Source organism: Rhinatrema bivittatum, chromosome 18 (assembly GCF_901001135.1).
Source record: "Rhinatrema bivittatum chromosome 18, aRhiBiv1.1, whole genome shotgun sequence".
NCBI classification, from domain to species: Eukaryota; Metazoa; Chordata; class Amphibia; order Gymnophiona; family Rhinatrematidae; genus Rhinatrema; species Rhinatrema bivittatum.
This window is the reverse complement of record NC_042632.1, coordinates 7,890,067-7,909,432: the sequence shown is the minus strand read 5'-3', so window position 1 is coordinate 7,909,432 and position 19,366 is coordinate 7,890,067. Positions and strand designations below refer to the sequence as shown.

General features: G+C 44.2%; 1 protein-coding gene across 1 annotated transcript; it reads right to left on the bottom strand.

Annotated features, from left to right (window-relative positions):
• Positions 1-5,719: 5,719 nt before the first annotated feature.
• Positions 5,720-8,075, bottom strand: PURA (purine rich element binding protein A). The gene has a single exon (XM_029583914.1). It carries the CDS (start codon positions 7,944-7,946, stop codon positions 7,056-7,058), a length of 891 nt encoding a protein of 296 aa, XP_029439774.1. The 5' UTR covers positions 7,947-8,075; the 3' UTR covers positions 5,720-7,055.
• Between the last annotated feature and the right edge of the window lie 11,291 nt (positions 8,076-19,366).

The window sequence follows — 19,366 nt, the reverse complement described above, 5'->3', positions numbered from 1 at the left end:
GGGAGCAGCAGTGAGATTTGAACCCTGGCATCCCTGGTTTGCATCAAAAAGGAAGGAAACAAATCACAACTTAGAATATATCAAGGTTTCAGCAATCCTGTTAGCATGCCCTTCAATGACTAGGCCACCTGGTCAACTCAATTCATTCACCTTGTGAGCAATTTTAGAAAAAAGTTTGGGTTTTTTTGCATTTAACAAAATGTCTCAAGACAAAGACTCCAAATCGAGCATAATGCCCAAGCCCAACACGGCTGATGTTTCGCTGTCTAATGCTTCCTCGGATGCTAAACTTAATAACCCATGTGCGAATCGTATGACTGTAGTCATTCAGCAGACATGGTGTCTCACAGCTTTCCCTGGTTTGCAGCCTGCTGCTCTAAAACTAGGCTACTCCTCCACTCTTTAGTACTTCTTCCATGAAAAGTCTCGTTAGTCTTTTCATGGAAATAGGCTGGGCAGAGAATGAGGGGGAATGGGAGACAAAGGCAGTCTGAGGAGAGAAGCAAGTATAATAAAGAGGCGGTCCAGAGAAGGGCGATCAAAAAGGTAGAGGGTCTTCAACGAATGACTGAGGAGAGACTGAAGAATCTAAATATGTACACCATGGAGGAAAGGAGGAGCAGAGGTGATATGATACAGACTTTCAGATACCTGAAAGGTTTTAATGATCCAAAGACAACGACAAACCTTTTCAGTTGCAAAAAAAAAAAATCAGCAGAACCAGGGGTCACTATTTAAAACTCCAGGGAGGAAGACTCAGAACCAATGTCAGGAAGTATTTCTTCACGGAGAGGGTGATGGATGCCTGGAACGCCCTTCCAGAGGAAGTGGTTAAGACCAAAAGCGTGAAGGATTTCAAAGAGGCGTGGGATAAACACTGTGGATCCACAAAGTCTAGAGAATGTGAATGAAGTGAAAAGGCATGGGGGCGGCTTGTGTGAATGACGGCTACTACCTGGAGATTAATATCCTTATTCAAAAAAAACACACACATGGTTAATGCGACTACAATATTGCTCTATGCTTCAACGGCAAAAGGAAATGTGAAAAAAAAGGATTTGTATCCACAAAAAAGCAGGGAGTAGCTTGCTTGTTACGACGGTTACTACCCCAAACCAAATAAGCCTGATACTTCACTTTCAATGCATATCCAACATAGTTCTCTGCTTCAACGGCAGGGGGGAATGATGAAAAGATGATTTATATCCGGACAACAACCAACAAGGACTGAACTGCACAGGCTGGATAAACATGCGTGGGAGTAGCTTGCTATGACGGCGGTTACTACCCCTAACCAATTAGCTAGATACTTCACTTAGATGCAGCTCCAGCACTGCTAACTACATCGATGGTGGGGGTGGAAGGGAAATAGAACCAAAAAGTTACTTACAAGGGACAAGAGTAACAGATAAGTATAAAGAAAATAAGTGTGAAGCTTGCTGGGCAGACTGGATGGGACCATCTGGTCTTCTTCTGCCGTCATTTCTATGTTTCTATGTAAGTAGAAAGTAAGGGTGTATGTCACATGGACATGTTTGACAAGTTTAACAGGAGACCAGAAGGAGGAGAGCATGAATGAAGTCAGCATGGGAATGAGACTTCAACCACAGCCTCTGCAAAATGGGTGCAGAGCGAGGGCGAGAGAGAGCAGGAGAGATGACCTCAGCCACCTACCATCTCGCTGCTGCACGGAGGAGGTTTGTTTCGTGCTCAGCTGGCTGAGCGGAGCCGCCCGGAAGGCGAGGCAGGAGGCGGGACCAGAAGCCGCGAATAAGAACCCCCCGCTCTGTCCAGTGAACCCGAGGGCGAGAGAGAGCAGGAGAGACGACTCAGCCACCTACCATCTCGCTGCTGCACGGAGGAGGTTTGTTTCGTGCTCAGCTGGCTGAGCGGAGCCGCCGGAGGGCGAGGCAGGAGGCGGGACCGGAAGCCGCGAATAAGAACCACCGCTCTGCGGCGCATAGCAGAGCCGGCGCGCGTTTAAAGGGCCGCGCGCAGTTAGCGGGCTTTGCCGGATTCGCCAGAAGCGGATTTTCCAAGTAAGATCTATAATCCTCTACTCTCTTTCGGGACTAAACAGCCTGTTAAGATATTCCTTTGGCATTTAGAGAAGAAGCTGACAATCTCTTAGTATTTGTAAAACTATATTTCTGCCTCCTAAGCATAAGGGTAGGGTAAGAGTTTTCCATGCTCTCCCTTCACCGTTTCCTTGCAACAGGAGATTACCAACTTCATGGTCTCACCTATACCCGTCAGTTAAAGGTGCCAAGGAATCTGATGTGTCAGGGGTTCAGGGAGGATCCCCTGTACCGGCAGAAGAGGCTTCCTTAAGCCCTAACACCGGGCTTCCACCAGTTCATAGGCTGAAGGAAGATATCACTATTAGCTACCTCTTACAATGTAATTATAGTAATTATCTGGTTTTCCTTTTCCTTTCTTCCTTCTTACTCCAAGTTCTATTTTCCCCTGTTACATGTAACTGCTTTTTCCGCACCCCTGTTTCATGTGAACCAGCATGATGGGACTATTGTCTTGAATGTTGGTATATAAAAAACTTAAATAAATATTCCTGAACAAACTGTAAATAACAACGAGGACTCTGAACATATTGTGGGTAGTTTTCAGACCAACAGTGATTGTCGGAGGAAAGCAGTGACAAATTATCTAATCCCCTAAAAGGGGAAGAAGAAAAATTGTCTGTGGCCTCCCTAAGTCTAGGGAAGGGAACATCTATGCCTATTAATCAGTTAACAGGAATTCCAGCTCGCCCAGAACTAGTAACTATGGACTCCCTGTGGGATATGATGGCAGGCATGATGTTAAATATAAAGGGATTGGAAAGGAAAATGGATACTTTACATGAAAAAACCCATCAGGAATTTCTTACTAACCAAACTCAGATAAAAGAAACAATGATCGGTTTAATGTACTTAGAAAATCAGGAAAGGAAAAACTTAGAATTTCAGGCTGCAGTAGTAAAAGATAGGGAAGCTTTGAATAGAAGAATTGAAATGCTTGAGAATACCAAAAGACTCAACCTAAGGTTTTTGAATTTTCCTAAAATAATAGGGGAAGATCCCCTTATTACCCTTAAAAAATTTATGGTTGAACAATTGGCCTTTTCTTTAGAGCAATCCCCAACTATAAATAATTGCTATTATCTCCCAATTAAGAATGAAAATGTGAGAAATGAGATGTTTCAGGGAGATTTATCTAACTTTTTAGAGGATTCTTCCGCAAATATAATTAGTTGGGGAACACTCTTAGTAACTTTGTATTCCATTACTGATGTTAATAAAATAATGAAAAAATATTTTAACAAGTATCCAATTTCCTTTCATGATAAGAATGTAAAAATCTTTCCAGATTTAGCATCCTCTACACAATTGCGGCGAAAGGTTTTTTTAGCCTATCACCAGGAAGTAATATCATTGGGGTTTACATATACGCTCCATTTTCCTTGTAAATGCATATTAAAATGACAGGAAGATATTTTTTTATTTTTTTGCTCCTGACCAGTTAAAAAGTTTTCTAGATCATTTGAGAGTGCCCACATCTTCCCCGGTGTCCACTTAGAAATAAAGAGAGGTATAGGTATATGCCAAAAGGTTTACTTATTATTAATGGCTAAGATCCCCTCCATTTTGATTTGATATAATATGGGAGTTGATATAATTAATATGTCATCTTTTTTTGTTGTTGCCTTGGATTTAAATATTTTGATGACAACTCATAGTAATTCCAATATGCAATGTTATTATTGTATATATGAAAATTCATAAATAAAGAAAAAAAATGGTGTGCAGAACGTAGGAAGCGAACTCTGGAGTATGGGACATGCCTTATTGAATGGGGAAGGATAGAGCAGGGAAGAATATAGTGTTATAAGAAAACTCTGTCATCAACAGACATAAAATAGCAGAAAAGGAGAGGTGAGAGAATACTAGAGAGGACACAGGTCTATCAGCATAGATATTCCTAAAGGTACTGGTGGTGAATGGACAAAGATTGTTGGGGGAAGAATGCTTATGTGTAGCGCTATCAGGTGATGATCAGAGAGGGGAAGAAACACAAGTGGAGAAGCCTCAAAGTGCTGTTGGAGGAAATAAACTAGTAGATATGCTGGTGAGAGGGAGCAGCAGAGCATAGTTTGAAGTCAAGTGAGGATATTAAGGTGAGGAACTTTGTGGCAAAAGAGCCAGAGGGGTCATCAACTTGGAGAGTAAGTCCCTAAGAATAAATGGAAGATTGTTCCAGAAAGAAGGAAAGCCAGGAATTAGTCAGCAAGGAAGGGGGGAAGGGGACTTATATGGGAGATAGCTTACAGCTACATAGAGTGAAAGTGGGATGAAAAGACAGATGGCACGGGGCTCAACTAAAGGATGGGAATGAAGTGGAAGAAGGGGCTGGAATCTGCAGGAGGAGAGGGAACAGCAGTCAGACACCAATATCACAGTTTATAGTGTATGATGTATGGGAGAAATGATAACCTGCATGACAGAAAAGCAGAATCCTCAGGGGAAAGCCAGGTCTTGATGAAAGCAAGGAGACAAATGAATGCTTGTTTACTAAATAGAGTGGACATTCCACAGGGAACATGAGAAAGAGAAAAGAGGCAGGAAGGAGGAGATAAAATAAAGATGGAGAGGCAAGTCTAAATAAATAAAATAAATGAGTTGCCTTTGAGGGCTAGATCGGGATAGATGTCTCCAGTTGAAAAGAGAAAAGTATGGAGAAAAGCAAAGCCTAATTGTGATGAGCATAACATACACACAGGGAAGTGAAAGCTGGATGAGAGTGAGAATATTTTGAATTCCAAAAGCATTAAATAGGGCAGAAGACAGAATGGCTGGGGAGATGGAAAAATATAGACACAGTGGATGTGATGCTTGTGGTGGGAAATAAGACTAGGAAGACTAAGTATTAGGGAGAGGAAGAATAATGGAACCATAATAAACAATGAGAAAAAAATACTACTGGTCTGTTTGGGTAAAATACAAGGAAGGAGGTGGATGGAGCAAGTCTGTTTAAGAAGAACAGGAACCAGGGTGGGTAGGAGAGACAAACTTCCAATTGAAAATGACTAGCACTAAGCTTGGCTTTTTGCACTCTCCACCCAGAAAATGAAGACACTATTGTGCTGCTTGCCTACATTACACATACTTATGGCTAACAGATTTGCATTACGCACTATATGCTTAATTTGATGACGACAAATGACATCTCAAAAAGTAATTTCACTCATTCAAGCTATATCTAAGCTCTGGTTAACATCACGCTTATTTAATTTTGAATAGTAAGTGCAATGCAAAGTTCATAATACAATTGAAAACGTAGTAGTCTAATCATATATCCGAAAATAATGATCACAGATTGTTGAATACAAACCACATATCCCTAGCTTCAGGCAACTGCTGGCACCTCACTAGGCTGATCTTTTACAACCAATGAGAAGCGGCTCACTGTACTTCCTTTTCCTATAGGTGGGAGCTCTCTAATTCTCATACAGCAAATTTCATTCCTTGGTTCTGTAAAAAAAAAAAATATTCAGACACAAAAATGATTCCATCACAACACCAACATGAGAAAGTTGCTATTTGCATAGCATGCACCCTCTCTCAAGAGTCAGAAGAATGCACCTGTGATCCGTTTGTTCATTTTGAGTCACATCTAAAATGTATTTGTAAAACTAGAAATAACCAGCATCATGGCTACTGTATGTGAAAATTAGTTAAAAAGCAGCAACACAGTTTATTCTTTTGCCATAAAACTCCATAAACGGCTCAAGAAGTTTTCTTTCATTGTGTTACATGTATTTTATAACAAGCCTCAGAACTGGTAAAAAAACAAAGTTTCAGATTTTCACACAAGTTTAGGGAAGTGTCAGTCAGGGAGTCAAAAGCAAGACTCGCAACCTGTTGTCTAAACACAGGTCTACTGGAAACTGCTGTATGCTATGTAAGTACTTTAAATTTATTCTACAGAGATAAAAAAAATATATTATGAACAATACAAGTACATGTCATACACAACAATGACAACTTAACTAAAGTAAATCAAATGTGCAGAAAATATGGACAATTTTCTCTTTTTCCCTATTTGCTTTGGTTAAACCATAAAAATCACAACTTAGCAAATTTCATTTAAATGTCTTTTTTAATAATTTTCATGTTCACAGAAGTTTCACTGACCATTTTATATGTTTAAGGTCCAGATGCAATGCATATTGTATAAAAGAGAGCACTTATTGTTTACCTTGCATGAATTAACCTACGTACCTTTAACTCTACAAACTTCTGCATAACATTAGACAAAGCTCAGACACACAGCATGCCTAGCCCTCATGTATATATACCTATATAGATATATCTATATATATATCTATATACAGAGAGATCTCATGTGTGTGTGTAAATATATATATATATATATATATATATACACATACACACACACACACATATACGTATATACACACACATACATATATAGAGGAAGATCTCGTGTGTGTATATACATATATATATATATATATACATATATACATACACACACACACACATCTCTAATCACAGGTATATAGGGTGTCAAACATACTAGAATAACCTCCAGGTGAAGTTTGGTAACAAAATGAGAAGAAAAACTAAAAATATTATTTACGTGTTCTAAAATATCTCTTCTTTTTTGTGCTAAAGTCAAATGTTAGCTCACATGAAAAGGACTTATCTTTTTTATATAATTCAGCAATATTATAATCTGACCATTGCAAACACTTTAATAATAATAATAATAATAATAATAATAGCTTAAACGTGTACAAAAGTTCTTGGTTAATTAGGGAAATAGACACTCAGTTCTTTATCTTTTTAATCAAGTAGGAAAGAGTTCAGAGACCATGTTATTACTTGGTTTAGCAGCTGCTTACTGTTCTAGGATGGGTAAGTGGAGGACATCCAGCGATGGGTGACGGCTGGGGCGCTGGCGCTTGCTGGAGGTGTCGCGGGCGGTGTTCCCGGGGAGTTTACCAAGAGTTCCAGGCCGGGCCACGGCGGTTATCAATCCTCGTCGTCGTCGGCGTCGCCCTGGCCCGGGAGGAGCTCGGCGGCGGCGGTGGCGCTGGAAGCGGGTGGGCCCGGAGGCGGGTGCTGCTCGGCCTGCCGCTTCTCGCGCTGCTTGTCCTGGATCTTGCGCATGTCCTCGGCGTACTTACAGAACGTGTGCCCGAACTTAGCCCACACTTTGTGCGGCACAGTAATAGAGTTGCGGTAAGTGGGCTTCACCTCGCTCACGCGCAGGAAGACGCCGTACTTATTGGAGCCCACGTCGAAGAAGAAGCGCTTGTTGTCCACCGTGAGCGAGGTGCCCTCGGGTAGCTCGGCCGGCTCCTCCTCCACACCGTAATCGTCGATGAGCTTGGCAAGCGCGTCGCGGAACTCTATGAGGCCCTGTGCCGGCAGCGCAATGGTTTGGCCCTGCGCCGCGCCCAGCCCCGGCCCGCGGTTGACCGTCTGGCGGACGCGCAGGAAGCGGCCGCGCTGATTCTCCTTTAGATCCATGTAGTACTTGCGGTTCTCCCGCACCAGGAACTCGCTCTTGAGCGCCCGCCGCGGCTCGTCCTGCGCCGCGTCCGGGTTGCTGGGCCCGAGCTGCGCGTAGTGCTCTATGAAGTCGCCCAGGTAGTCGCGGAACTCCACTGCCACGGACATAGAGAGCGTCAGGCGGCTCTTATTGCCGCCGGCACCCACCTCGGCGATCTTGAGAAAGCGGCCCTTGGCGTTCTGCTTCACGTCCAAGTAAAAACGTTTGTTCTGGATGTCCACCCGCTTGGAGGCCAGCTCCTGGGTCTCGTGCTGCAAACCAGAGCCCGCAGCCGCTGGCAGCAGGGAGCCGGCACCGGAGCCCAGGCCCGCGCCGCCCTGCTCGCTACCGCTGTCTCTGTCCGCCATGATACCGCCGCACCGCCTCCTTCCGTCCGTCCCCTCAGCCTGGCCGCTGCCGCAACCGACCCGCCCAGCCCGAGCCACAGTCCGTCACTCAACGCCGGGACACGGTGACGGGGGCGGGCGGGGGAGCCGGCGCACAGACTCTCGCGAGATGTCGCGGGGGGGGGGGGGGGGGGGGGCGGCGGCGGCAAGGACGCGACCGAGGTTTGGCGCCGGATGCTGGCGGCAACTTGTGTGCCGGTTACACATGCACGCTCTTAAAAGCTTTGATACGTCTATATGTGCATCGAATATGACGGCAGAGAAGTATTGTAAGGCCGATACCTTCTGCCCAATATCATAGAGCAAGGCTTCCAAAGCTTTTAGCCAACCTGAACCCATTTTAGCTTTCGAAAAATTCACATGACTCCAGGTAACCATAGCATATTGCGTGCAGGAACTATTTCATACCCTTCTTGACCTCACACTTCAACATAACCTTTTTTATTTATTTATTTGTTTATTTCATCACTCCATCTGATGGTCTCTTATATTTAATTCACCCCATCCCCAAGCTCATCACCTAACACAGCAGACCAGCTTCTCTTGTAGCTCCTCCCCCCCCCCCCCCACTTCATCTTCTCTCTTTTTCTCACCCCCACCCAAGCTCATACCGTCTCATAATATGGACATCCAGGACCACACTCACTCGCAACCACCCTGAACATAGAAATAACTACAAGACAATATGTTGGGAAAAACAAGGCCGCAGCTTTATTCATAAATGGTCCGAGCCCCCAAAAGATACACAAACAACTATTGTTCTTGGATTTCAGCCATTTTCCTCCCCCATTCTATCCGCCACTTTCCGGCAGGATAGCCTTTACCAGCCACTCGGCTCGAAGATTTGGCACCACACTCCAAGTTCCGGCTCCCGCCACCCTCCTGCAAGGAGCCAACCTGAGTGGACCCCCGCCTCCACCTGCAAGGGGTCTGGCCCCAGTGGTCCCCGCCTCCTTCCAGCAAGGGACCACCCCCTGACAACAGATGCACTCAAGCGGAAGTTAGTTTTCCAATGACTTCTGTTTCCAGCAAGACATCTATACATTTAGGAATAGGAATAATTCCTAATACCCTGTTTGAGTTAGACGTCTTTTGGCTGTCTATTTTTATTTCTTCTTCCTTTATAAAGGCTATTTAAAAGTTTTATCTAAAACATTAAGACATTTAGACATTTATAACTCAGTGTATTTGTCTAATATATTTCTCTAACTTTTATTTAAAAAGTTCTAATTATCTGTTTGTTCAAAAAGTTATTCGTTATATGTAATTGCTCCCAAGCAAACCTTTCAATAGTTCTCTGTAAACCGATTTGATTTGCATATAATGTAAGAAGACCGGTATATAAAAAACATAAATAAATAAATAAACAGCCCCAGTTGTCAACCATCACATGCATATTGCTGAAATCCATTTAACATAAACCATAACTTTAAACATAGAAACATATATAGAAACATAGAAATGACGGCAGAAGAAGGCCAAATGGCCCATCCAGTCTGCCCAGCAAGCTTCACACATTTTTTCTCTCATACTTATCTGTTTCTTCTCCCCTGCCAATAAGCAAGCTACACCCATGCTTATTTGTTTTACCCAGACTATGTTATACAGCCCTTCTTGGTTGTTTTTCTTCTCCCCTGCCGTTGAAGCAGGGAGCTATGCTGGATATGCGTGAAGTATCAGTTTTCTTTTTTTCTCCCCTGCCGTTGAAGCAGAGAGCTATGCTGGATATGCGTGAAGTATCAGTCTTCTCCCATGCTGTTGAAGCAGAGAGCCATGCTGGATATGCATCGAAAGTGAAGTATCAGGCACATTTGGTTTGGGGTAGTAACCGCCGTAACAAGCCAGCTACTCCCCGCTTTGTGAGTGCGAACCCTCTTTTCTTCTCCCCTGCCGTTGAAGCAGAGAGCTCTGCTGGATGTGTGAAGTATCAGTTTTTCTTCTCCCCTGCCGTTGAAGCAGAGAACTATGCTGTATATGCATTGAAAGTGAAGTATCAGGCTTATTTGATTTGGGGTAGTAACCGCCGTAACAAGCCAGCTACTCCCCTCTTTGTGAGTGTGAATCCTTTTTACCACATTTCCTCTTGCTGTTGAAGCTTAGAGCGATGTTGGAGTCACAGTAAGCATGTGTATGTTTATTTAATAAGGGTATTGTCTCCAGGCAGTAGCCATCATTCTGGCTGGTTCGGACTCTGCTGGTTCGGACCAAGCGCCCCCCCCCACTGCGACAACATACACAACATCAGTTCGTTCCGCATAGTATACATACCAAAGAACAAAATAAACAAAAGGGTGGGTGGGAGGGAAGCCAAATTCCCTAACTTGTCCCGCCGCCGTGCCACTAACTACTGCCTAGCAGCTTCTAACCCCTCCTATCTTGTTTCAAATATTTTCGACCTATCATACACCCCCACCTCGCTCCCTGATACCACCAACCAATCACTAGCTGCCACAACGTTCCCTCCAGCCTAATGCTGCGCCTCTCCCCTCCCCCCCTCCTAGCCTGCCTCGCGCACAGCCTCCTCAGCTACCCGCGCTCACTACCTCTCCCCCTCCCCCCCCCCCCTCTTTGCCAATCACCCAACCCCAGCTCCTCGAGTGGGCCTGTGTCCACATTATCTTGCCTTCGCGGACACAAGGTCCACTTCGTCTGCCAATCTCCCCACATCCTATCCGAGTTCATCTCCCTTTTTCTCACTCCCACTCAAGCTTACACTCTCCCTAACCATGCCATCCGAGCTCATTTTCTCACCTTCCCTGAGCTCATCCCCCAATCCCCACAGTCTTATCACCTAGGGTAAAGTATGGGCCCTAAATTGACTAACCACATTAGAAATTGCTTGAGTGGGAGGTAACCAAAATGGTAAATGGAGTTCACTGCAAGGAAAGGTGTGTTACCGGTGGTGTGCTGCAAGGATGTCCAATTTGCTCAACATTCCTGCAAGCAATATTGTCGAGTTATTGGGAAAGATTTGTCTTTTTACAGATGATACCAAAATCTGCAGCAAGGTAGTTACCCTAGACGGTGTAGAAAACATGAGGAGAGTTCTAGTGAAGCTTAAAGAATGGTTTAGAGTAGGGGTGGCCTACTCTGGTCCTTGAAATGTTATAAGTATTCTTGTGAGATGACTGTGTGTATGAATGCCGAAATTGTAAATCACTACGACCTATGGAACAGTGATTAAAAATATTTTATAAATAAGTAACCACATTGAGTATGCATGAGATACATTTGCATACAGTTAAGTCAGTACATGCAAATCTAGCTCAGCTATGTTCATTGTGGATATCCTGAATACCTAGCCTGTTTTAGAGTATGGCAGCAAAGATTTAATGCTAAAAATGCAGGGTCATACATTTGCATTGCAAAATCCAAAGGGAGCAGTGCAGTATAGAGGATGAAGTTCTGTGCACAAAATAGAAGAGGGATCTGGGGGTGATCATATTTAATGATTTTAAGGTGACCAAATTTGTAGATAACGCAATGGCAAGAGCCTGAAGGATGTTTGGGTGCACAGGGAGAGAAAGAGCAAGAAAGGGGAGGTGATATTACCGTTGTAAAAATCTTTGGTGAGATTTTATTTGGAGTACTGTGTGCAATTTTGGAGACTCCACCTTCAAAAGTATATAAACCAAATAGTAGCTGCCCTTTGAACTGACTCTAAAATAGTCGACAGACTTCAGCATAAATAATATGGGACAGCCTTTCCATTGAAAGAGGCCTGCCTTGGAGGAAGGGAGGCAGGCCTTTTTCAATGGAAAGGCTCTGGATGAGGGTGAAAGGGGGTTGACAGGAGTAATTAAGGAAATATTTCTTTACAGAAAGGAGGGAATATGCATAGAACAGCCTTTCTGTGGAGGTGCTGGAGATGAGGACAGTATCTGAATTTAAGAAAACACAGAGTATCTTAGAGGGAGAAGAAGAGAGATGTGAATTGTAGGACTGGACCGAATGGTCTTTATCTGCTGTCATATTCTACATTTCTCTCCGCTCACCTCCGCCAAACTTACCCCCTCTTTCGTTCCAGAAAGAGGTGGGGAAGAGGGTGTCAGCCAAGCTGACACCCTCTTCCCCACCAGGTTCCCCTCATTCTCTCCCCCAACCTGATTCACCTTCACCAGATGTATCACTTCTCTCTTCCTAGTCCTTTTTCCCCTTCCACGTTCATTCCACCTTTTCCCCAGCCAGTCTGACACCCACTTAAGAACATAATAAATGCCATACTGGGTCAGAGCAAGGGTCCATCAAGCTCAGTATCCTGTCCAACAGTGGCCAATCCAAGTCACAAGTGTTACAGGTGTGGACCCTTGGACCGAGGTAGAGTTGGCGCAACCTGCAGGGAAGAGCCTGTAGGTCCCCACCATCGGCTGGCGGAGCTGGCTGTAGCAGAGGCCCAAATAGAGCTTCACCTACAGTAGCCCTCGTTCCCCTTAGGTTGAGCCCTTGGGTGCCAGGGCCAACAGGACTTAGGTGTGGGCCTCTGTTGATGAGATGGAGACAGTCAAGGCACAGGCCACGATCCGGAACAGCCTGAGTACATGCGTAGTTAGAAACAGCAGTCAAGGCAGGCGACATTCAGGCATGGTCGAGTATCAGGCAGTGGTCAGAAACAGGCAGAGTTCAATCATAATCAAGAATCAGTCAGTCGCAGGCAGAGTTCAGTCATAGTGAAGTGTCAAGCAGGGTGAAGTCAGAACCAGAGATCTGTCTGAGGGAAGGTGGGATGCATAGCCAGGCTGGGAAGCAAGGAACATCCCAGGTGGGCAAGAGGAGACGCTGAAGGACTGAAGACTGCCCACAAGACAAAGATGGAGAACTGAAGACAGACCATAGGATGAAGGCAAAGAACTCAGAGAAGGTGATCAGGGACTGCCAAGAAGAAGACCAGGATCATAGGAATGAAGACCAGGAGCACAGGAACGAAGAACAGGAGTGGTAATTAGCTTTACACAAGATAGTCGACCAATTGCTAAGGTGCTTGTTGTAGGGAGCAAGGGTCTTTTAAGGCCAGGTTGTGTGACCTCATCAGGAGGTGCCACGGGGCTTTTCCCACCGTGGTCCTTTAAATTTAGGGAATGGCCGCGCTACACATCAAGAATTGGCGGCGGTGTCTCTGCCACGAATACTGGTAGCATACTGCCTCATCAGGTGGCAACGTTCCTGCTGTATGCGCTGGATAGCTGCATTGGACTGGGGTAGAGGTGAGAGCGGCGGTCTGTGGTGTTAGCATAACACACAAGTAATTGGCAAGTACCCAAACATTAAATAGATCTCAAGCTACTAATGCCAGTAGCAAGCAGTGGCAATTCCCTATCGATTAATAGCAGTTTATGGGCTTCTCCAAGAACTTATCCAAACCTTTTAAAACTCATCTACATTCTGTTTCCAACAGTGGCCAATCCAAGCTAGTACCTGGCAAGTACCCAAACCCCAAGAAGATCCCATACTACTGATGCAATTAATAGCAGTGGTTATTCCCTAAGTCAACTTGATTAATAGCAGTTAATGGACTTCTCCTCCAAGAACTTATCCAAACCTTTTAAAACTCATCTACATTAGCTGCCTTAACCACATCCTCTGGCAATGAATTCCAGAGCTTAATTGTGTGTTGGGTGAAAAAGAATTTTCTCCAGTTTGTTTTAAATGTGCTACTTGCTAACTTCATGGAGTGCCCCCTAGTTCTTGTATTATCCGAAAGAGTAAATAAATTCACATTTACCTGTTCCCTGTATGTACCCGGATCAGTCCAGACTCCTGGGTTTATTAATCCCTGCCAGCAGATTGAGACAGAGAAAAGCCTCACTGACACTGCTTGAAAAATCCTGGTGTCACCTGCAGTAGCTCAGTATTTCTCTGTCTCCAGCAGATGGCTGGTACATAAACCTTGCTTTTAGATTTTTTTCTATAATTGAGGGAGCCTTCCTCCCAGGGAATGGGTTCCTTGTGGAACCTTTTCTTGTTTGATTGAGGTGGACCAGTTAAGGTCCAATTTGGTACTGTGGGGTGTACATCTGGTGGTCCAGATCCCTCCCCTCATGAGGCCGGCCGTGCGGCTTACATAAGAACATAAGAAATTGCCATCCTGGGTCAGACCAAGGGTCCATCAAGGCCAGCATCCTGTTTCCAACAGAGGCCAAACCAGGCCACAAGAACCTGGTAATTACCCAATAACTCAAACTTATCCCACATACAATCAAGTCCGAGTCCAAACTGGAACTGGGCTTAGTCAAATCACAACATCTGCAACTACTACTAGTCTATGCTCCTCCAGGATTACTTGAAGCGGACACCTCTCCCCTCATCGAATCCATAGTAAAGCACATCGACTTTGATCTCCCTACCATGATCATGGGAGACTTTAACTTACATACCGACGCTTCACCCCTCTCCCCCAACTGCGAAACCCTCCTCAATTCCCTCAGTGCAATGGGATTCACGCAAATCGTCAACAACCCCACTCACAAAGGAGGACACACGTTGGATCTCATCTTCATCAACTCAAAATTCAGTTGCTCATCGACACCCACCTGCACTCCAGTACCCTGGTCAGATCACTTTCTGATAACCACCAAGATCGCCGCTAAACAACAAACTTACAGCCCGCAACCTCAGTCCACCATTCACTACAGGAAAACATGTTCATCCGAGACTCTCAGCGACCATCTTACGAAAGAACTCTCAAACCTGGACTTATCCAACTCTGAATCGGCAGTTCTTTCATGGCACAACATCACGGAAGCAGTAGCTAACAAGATATGCCCTGCAGTCTCCAAAACAATAAACCTTGAAAAGAAAGGAAAACAACCATGGTTCTCCACGGAGCTAATACGGATGAAACAAATCCTTCGCCACAAAGAAAATAGATGGCGCAAAGCCCCCAACTCTGTCACACTCTCATCTTACAAAGGAACCCTACACCATTATAGGACCTCAATCCTAAAGTCAAAAAGAGAATACTATGCAAGTAAAATCCACAACCTCCAATATGACGCCAAGGCACTTTTCTCTTATGTGTCACAAATCACAAAGTCATCCCCACCAACGATACCTGATGATATAGCACAATCCAAGGCCAATGAACTTGCTTCTTTCTTTCAACAGAAGATCACAAATACCCTGGCTCTCCTACCAACCAACACCACCACATACTCTACATTCTCCACCACTCACTCCCATACTGGAATCAAGCTCGACAACTTTGATCTGACATCTCCCGGGGAGATTGAATCTCTCCTTAAGAAACAGAAACCATCTAGCCATCCAGCAGACAATATACCATCCAAACTCCTGCTACTGATTCCAAACATGATTGCAGGACCTCTAGCTAATATTATAAACTGCTCATTAGCTCAAGGGAGATACCCAGATAGCTTAAAATCCGCTTCCCTTAAACCCCTCCTCAAGAAGCATAACTTAGACCCCAAAGAACCTGCTAACTTCCGCCCCATCTCAAATCTACCGTTCTTAGCCAAACTTACAGAGAAACTGGTTAACACTCAGCTATCAGAATATCTAGAGGATCACAACATCCTATTCCCCTCCCAATACGGATTCCGCAAATCTCGCAATACAGAAACACTCCTCATTTCCTTAACAGACCATATCATTCTGGGATTAGACAAGGGCCATTCCTTCCTCCTAGTTCTATTGGACATCTCGGCAGCCTTCGACACCGTCAACCACACCATCCTTCTGACTCTCCTAGCAGAAATAGGTATATCAGGTTCAGCCCTCAGTTGGTTCACGTCTTTCCTTAGTAACAGAAGTTACAAAGTTAAAATAAATAATAAAGAATCTCCTTCAACAAGGTCCTCACTCGGAGTACCCCAAGGATCATCGTTATCACCCACTCTCTTTAATATATACCTCCTCCCACTCTGTCAGCTTCTAACAGACCTTAACCTTATTCATTTTCTGTATGCAGATGACGTGCAGATTTTGATTCCGATAACAGAATCCATCGCAAAATCACTCTCACTCTGGAACAACTGCCTAAATCGGATCACCACCCTTCTTAACAGCCTCAACTTGGTCCTTAACGCATCCAAGACCGAACTCCTCCTCATCTCCTCTAACCAAGACAACCCACTCCCACAGACCATCCTTAACACCCAGCTCATGCATACCCACGTACGAGATCTCGGGGTGTTACTAGAAACCGCTTAAACCTCAAGAAAATGATCAACACCACAACCAAAGATTGTTTCTATAGGCTTCAAGTCCTAAAAAGACTCAAACCCCTACTTTTTTTCCACGACTTCAGAACAGTCCTGCAAGCCTTGATATTTGCTAAAATCGACTACTGCAGTGCACTCCTCTTGGGACTCCCCAGCTCTACCACCAAGCCGCTACAGTTGATACAGAACGCTGCCGCAAGAATCTTGACTAACACCAACCGGGGAGAACACATATCTCCCATCCTACGTAACCTACACTGGCTCCCAGTGAAGTACAGAATCCTCCACAAATCACTCACTTTAATCCACAAAGTCATCTACAATCACTTGCATCTGGACCTCGAATTCCCCCTCAATCTCCACCTCACCAACAGACCGACTAGAGAAATATATAAAGGAACCCTACAGACCCCACCTACAAAAGCCACACGCCTCATCTCAACTAAAGACCGATCCTTTTCAACAGCAGGCCCAACTATCTGGAACGACATCCCAGCTGACCTCAGAATGGAGCCCTGCCTACCAACATTCAAGAAAAAAACTTAAGACCTGGCTTTTCCGCCAAGCCTTCTCAGATACCCATGACACACAATAGTCGACAGAACTTCCTTTAGGAGCAATGGATTTCCATTTTACCCCTAAGCCCAGAATAAGAGCCTCCTGACTGCTCTGTTTATTCTAATAATTTCTCCGCTATCTCTAGCCTTTCCTTCCTTCCAGCAGTCTATGCCTCCAAGTTTAATTTCCCTGTTAAATGTAACTTTGCTTTTTCATGTTCAACCTTTTGTTTTTGGTTACTGTTCTTGGTTCAGTTCCCCTATTCGATGTGAACCGACCTGATATGGTCTCCACCATGAAGGTCGGTATAGAAAAGTGTTAAATAAAATAAATAAATAACTAACAAGATCTCATGCATTGATGCAATTAATAGCAGTGGCTATTCCCTAAGTAAACTTGATTAATAGCCGTAATGGACTTCTCCTCCAAGAACCCATCCAAACCATTTTTGAACCCAGCTACACTAACTGCACTAACCACATCCTCTGGCAACAAATTCCAGAGCTTTATTGTGCGTTGAGTGAAAAAGAATTTTCTCCGATTATTCTTAAATGTGCTACTTGCTAACTTCATGGAATGCCCCCTAGTCCTTCTATTATTCGAAAGTGCAAATAATTGATTTACATCTACTCATTCAAGACCTCTCATGATCTTAAAGACCTCTATCATATCCCCCCCTCAGCCGTCTCTTCTCCAAGCTGAACAGCCCTAACCTCTTCAGCCTTTCCTCATAGGGGAGCTGTTCCTTCCCCTTTATCATTTTGGTTGCCCTTCTCTGTACCTTCTCCATCGCAACTATATCTTTTTTGAGATGCGGCGACCAGAATTGTACACAGTTTTCAAGGTGCGGTCTCACCATGGAGTGATATAGAGGCATTATGACATTTTCTGTTTTATTAACCATTCCCTTCCTAATAATTCCTAACATTCTGTTTGCTTTTTGACTGCTTCAGCACACCTAGCCGACGATTTTAAAGTATTATCCACTATGATGCCTAGATCTTTTTCCTGGGTGGTAGCTCCTATTTCTTTCAGGGGATTCCCTCCTTGGGTGGTAGCTCCTTTTTCTTTCAGGGGATTCCCTCCTTGTTCAAAAAGCTTATTTGCGCTGGACAGCTCCTTTCAGTTTAGGAGGGAATCTCTCTGTTTCTGTTCTCTTTTTTAACTTATTTAAAGTTTAAAAAAAAAAGTTTGTGTCAAGAAGAGAAAGTCGGCTGAAGGGTAAGGCTCCGAGGAGGACCCCTCCCCCGCGGGTTGCCGCATCTCAAAAAAGATATAATTGCAATGGAGAAGGTACAGAGAAGGGCTACCAAAATGATAAGGGGAATGGAACAACTCCCCTATGAGGAAAGACTAAAGAGGTTAGGACTTTTCAGCTTGGAGAAGAGACGACTGAGGGGGGATATGATAGAGGTGTTTAAAATCATGAGAGGTCTAGAACGGGTAGATGTGAATCGGTTATTTACTCTTTCAGATAGTAGAAAGACTAGGGGGCACTCCATGAAGTTAGCACGGGGCACATTTAAAACTAATCGGAGAAAGTTCTTTTTTACTCAACGCACAATTAAGAACATAAGAACATAAGAAATTGCCATGCTGGGACAGACCAAGGGTCCATCAAGCCCAGCATCCTGTTTCCAACAGAGGCCAAAAAACCAGGCCACAAGAACCTGGCAATTACCCAAACACTAAGAAGAACCCATGCTACTGATGCAATTAATAGCAGTGGCTATTCCCTAAGTATAATTGATTAATAGCCATTAATGGACTTCTGCTCCAAAAACTTATCCAAACCTTTTTTGAACCCAGCTACACTAACTGCACTAACTACCTTCTCTGGCAACAAATTCCAGAGCTTTATTGTGCGTTGAGTGAAAAAGAATTTTCTCCGATTAGTCTTAAATGTGTTACTTGCTAACTTCATGGAATGCCCCCTAGTCCTTCTATTATTCGAAAGTGTAAATAACCGAGTCACATCTACTCGTTCAAGACCTCTCATGATCTTAAAGACCTCTATCATATCCCCCCTCAGCCGTCTCTTCTCCAAGCTGAACAGCCCTAACCTCTTCAGCCTTTCCTCATAGGGGAGCTGTTCCATCCCCTTTATCATTTTGGTTGCCCTTCTCTGTACCTTCTCCATCGCAACTATATCTTTTTTGAGATGTGGCGACCAGAATTGTACACAGTATTCAAGGTGCGGTCTCACCATGGAGCGATACAGAGGCATTATGACATTTTCCGTTCTATTAACCATTCCCTTCCTAATAATTCCTAACATTCTATTTGCTTTTTTGACTGCTGCAGCACACTGAGCTGACGATTTTAAAGTATTATCCACTATGATGCCTAGATCTTTTTCCTGGGTGGTAGCTCCTAACATGGAACCTAACATCGTGTAACTACAGCAAGGGTTATTTTTCCCTATGTGCATCACCTTGCACTTGTCCACATTAAATTTCATCTGCCATTTGGATGCCCAATCTTCCAGTCTTGCAAGGTCCTCCTGTAATGTATCACAGTCTGCCTGTGATTTAACTACTCTGAATAATTTTGTATCATCCGCAAATTTGATAACCTCACTCGTCGTATTCCTTTCCAGATCATTTATATATATATTGAAAAGCACCGGTCCCAATACAGATCCCT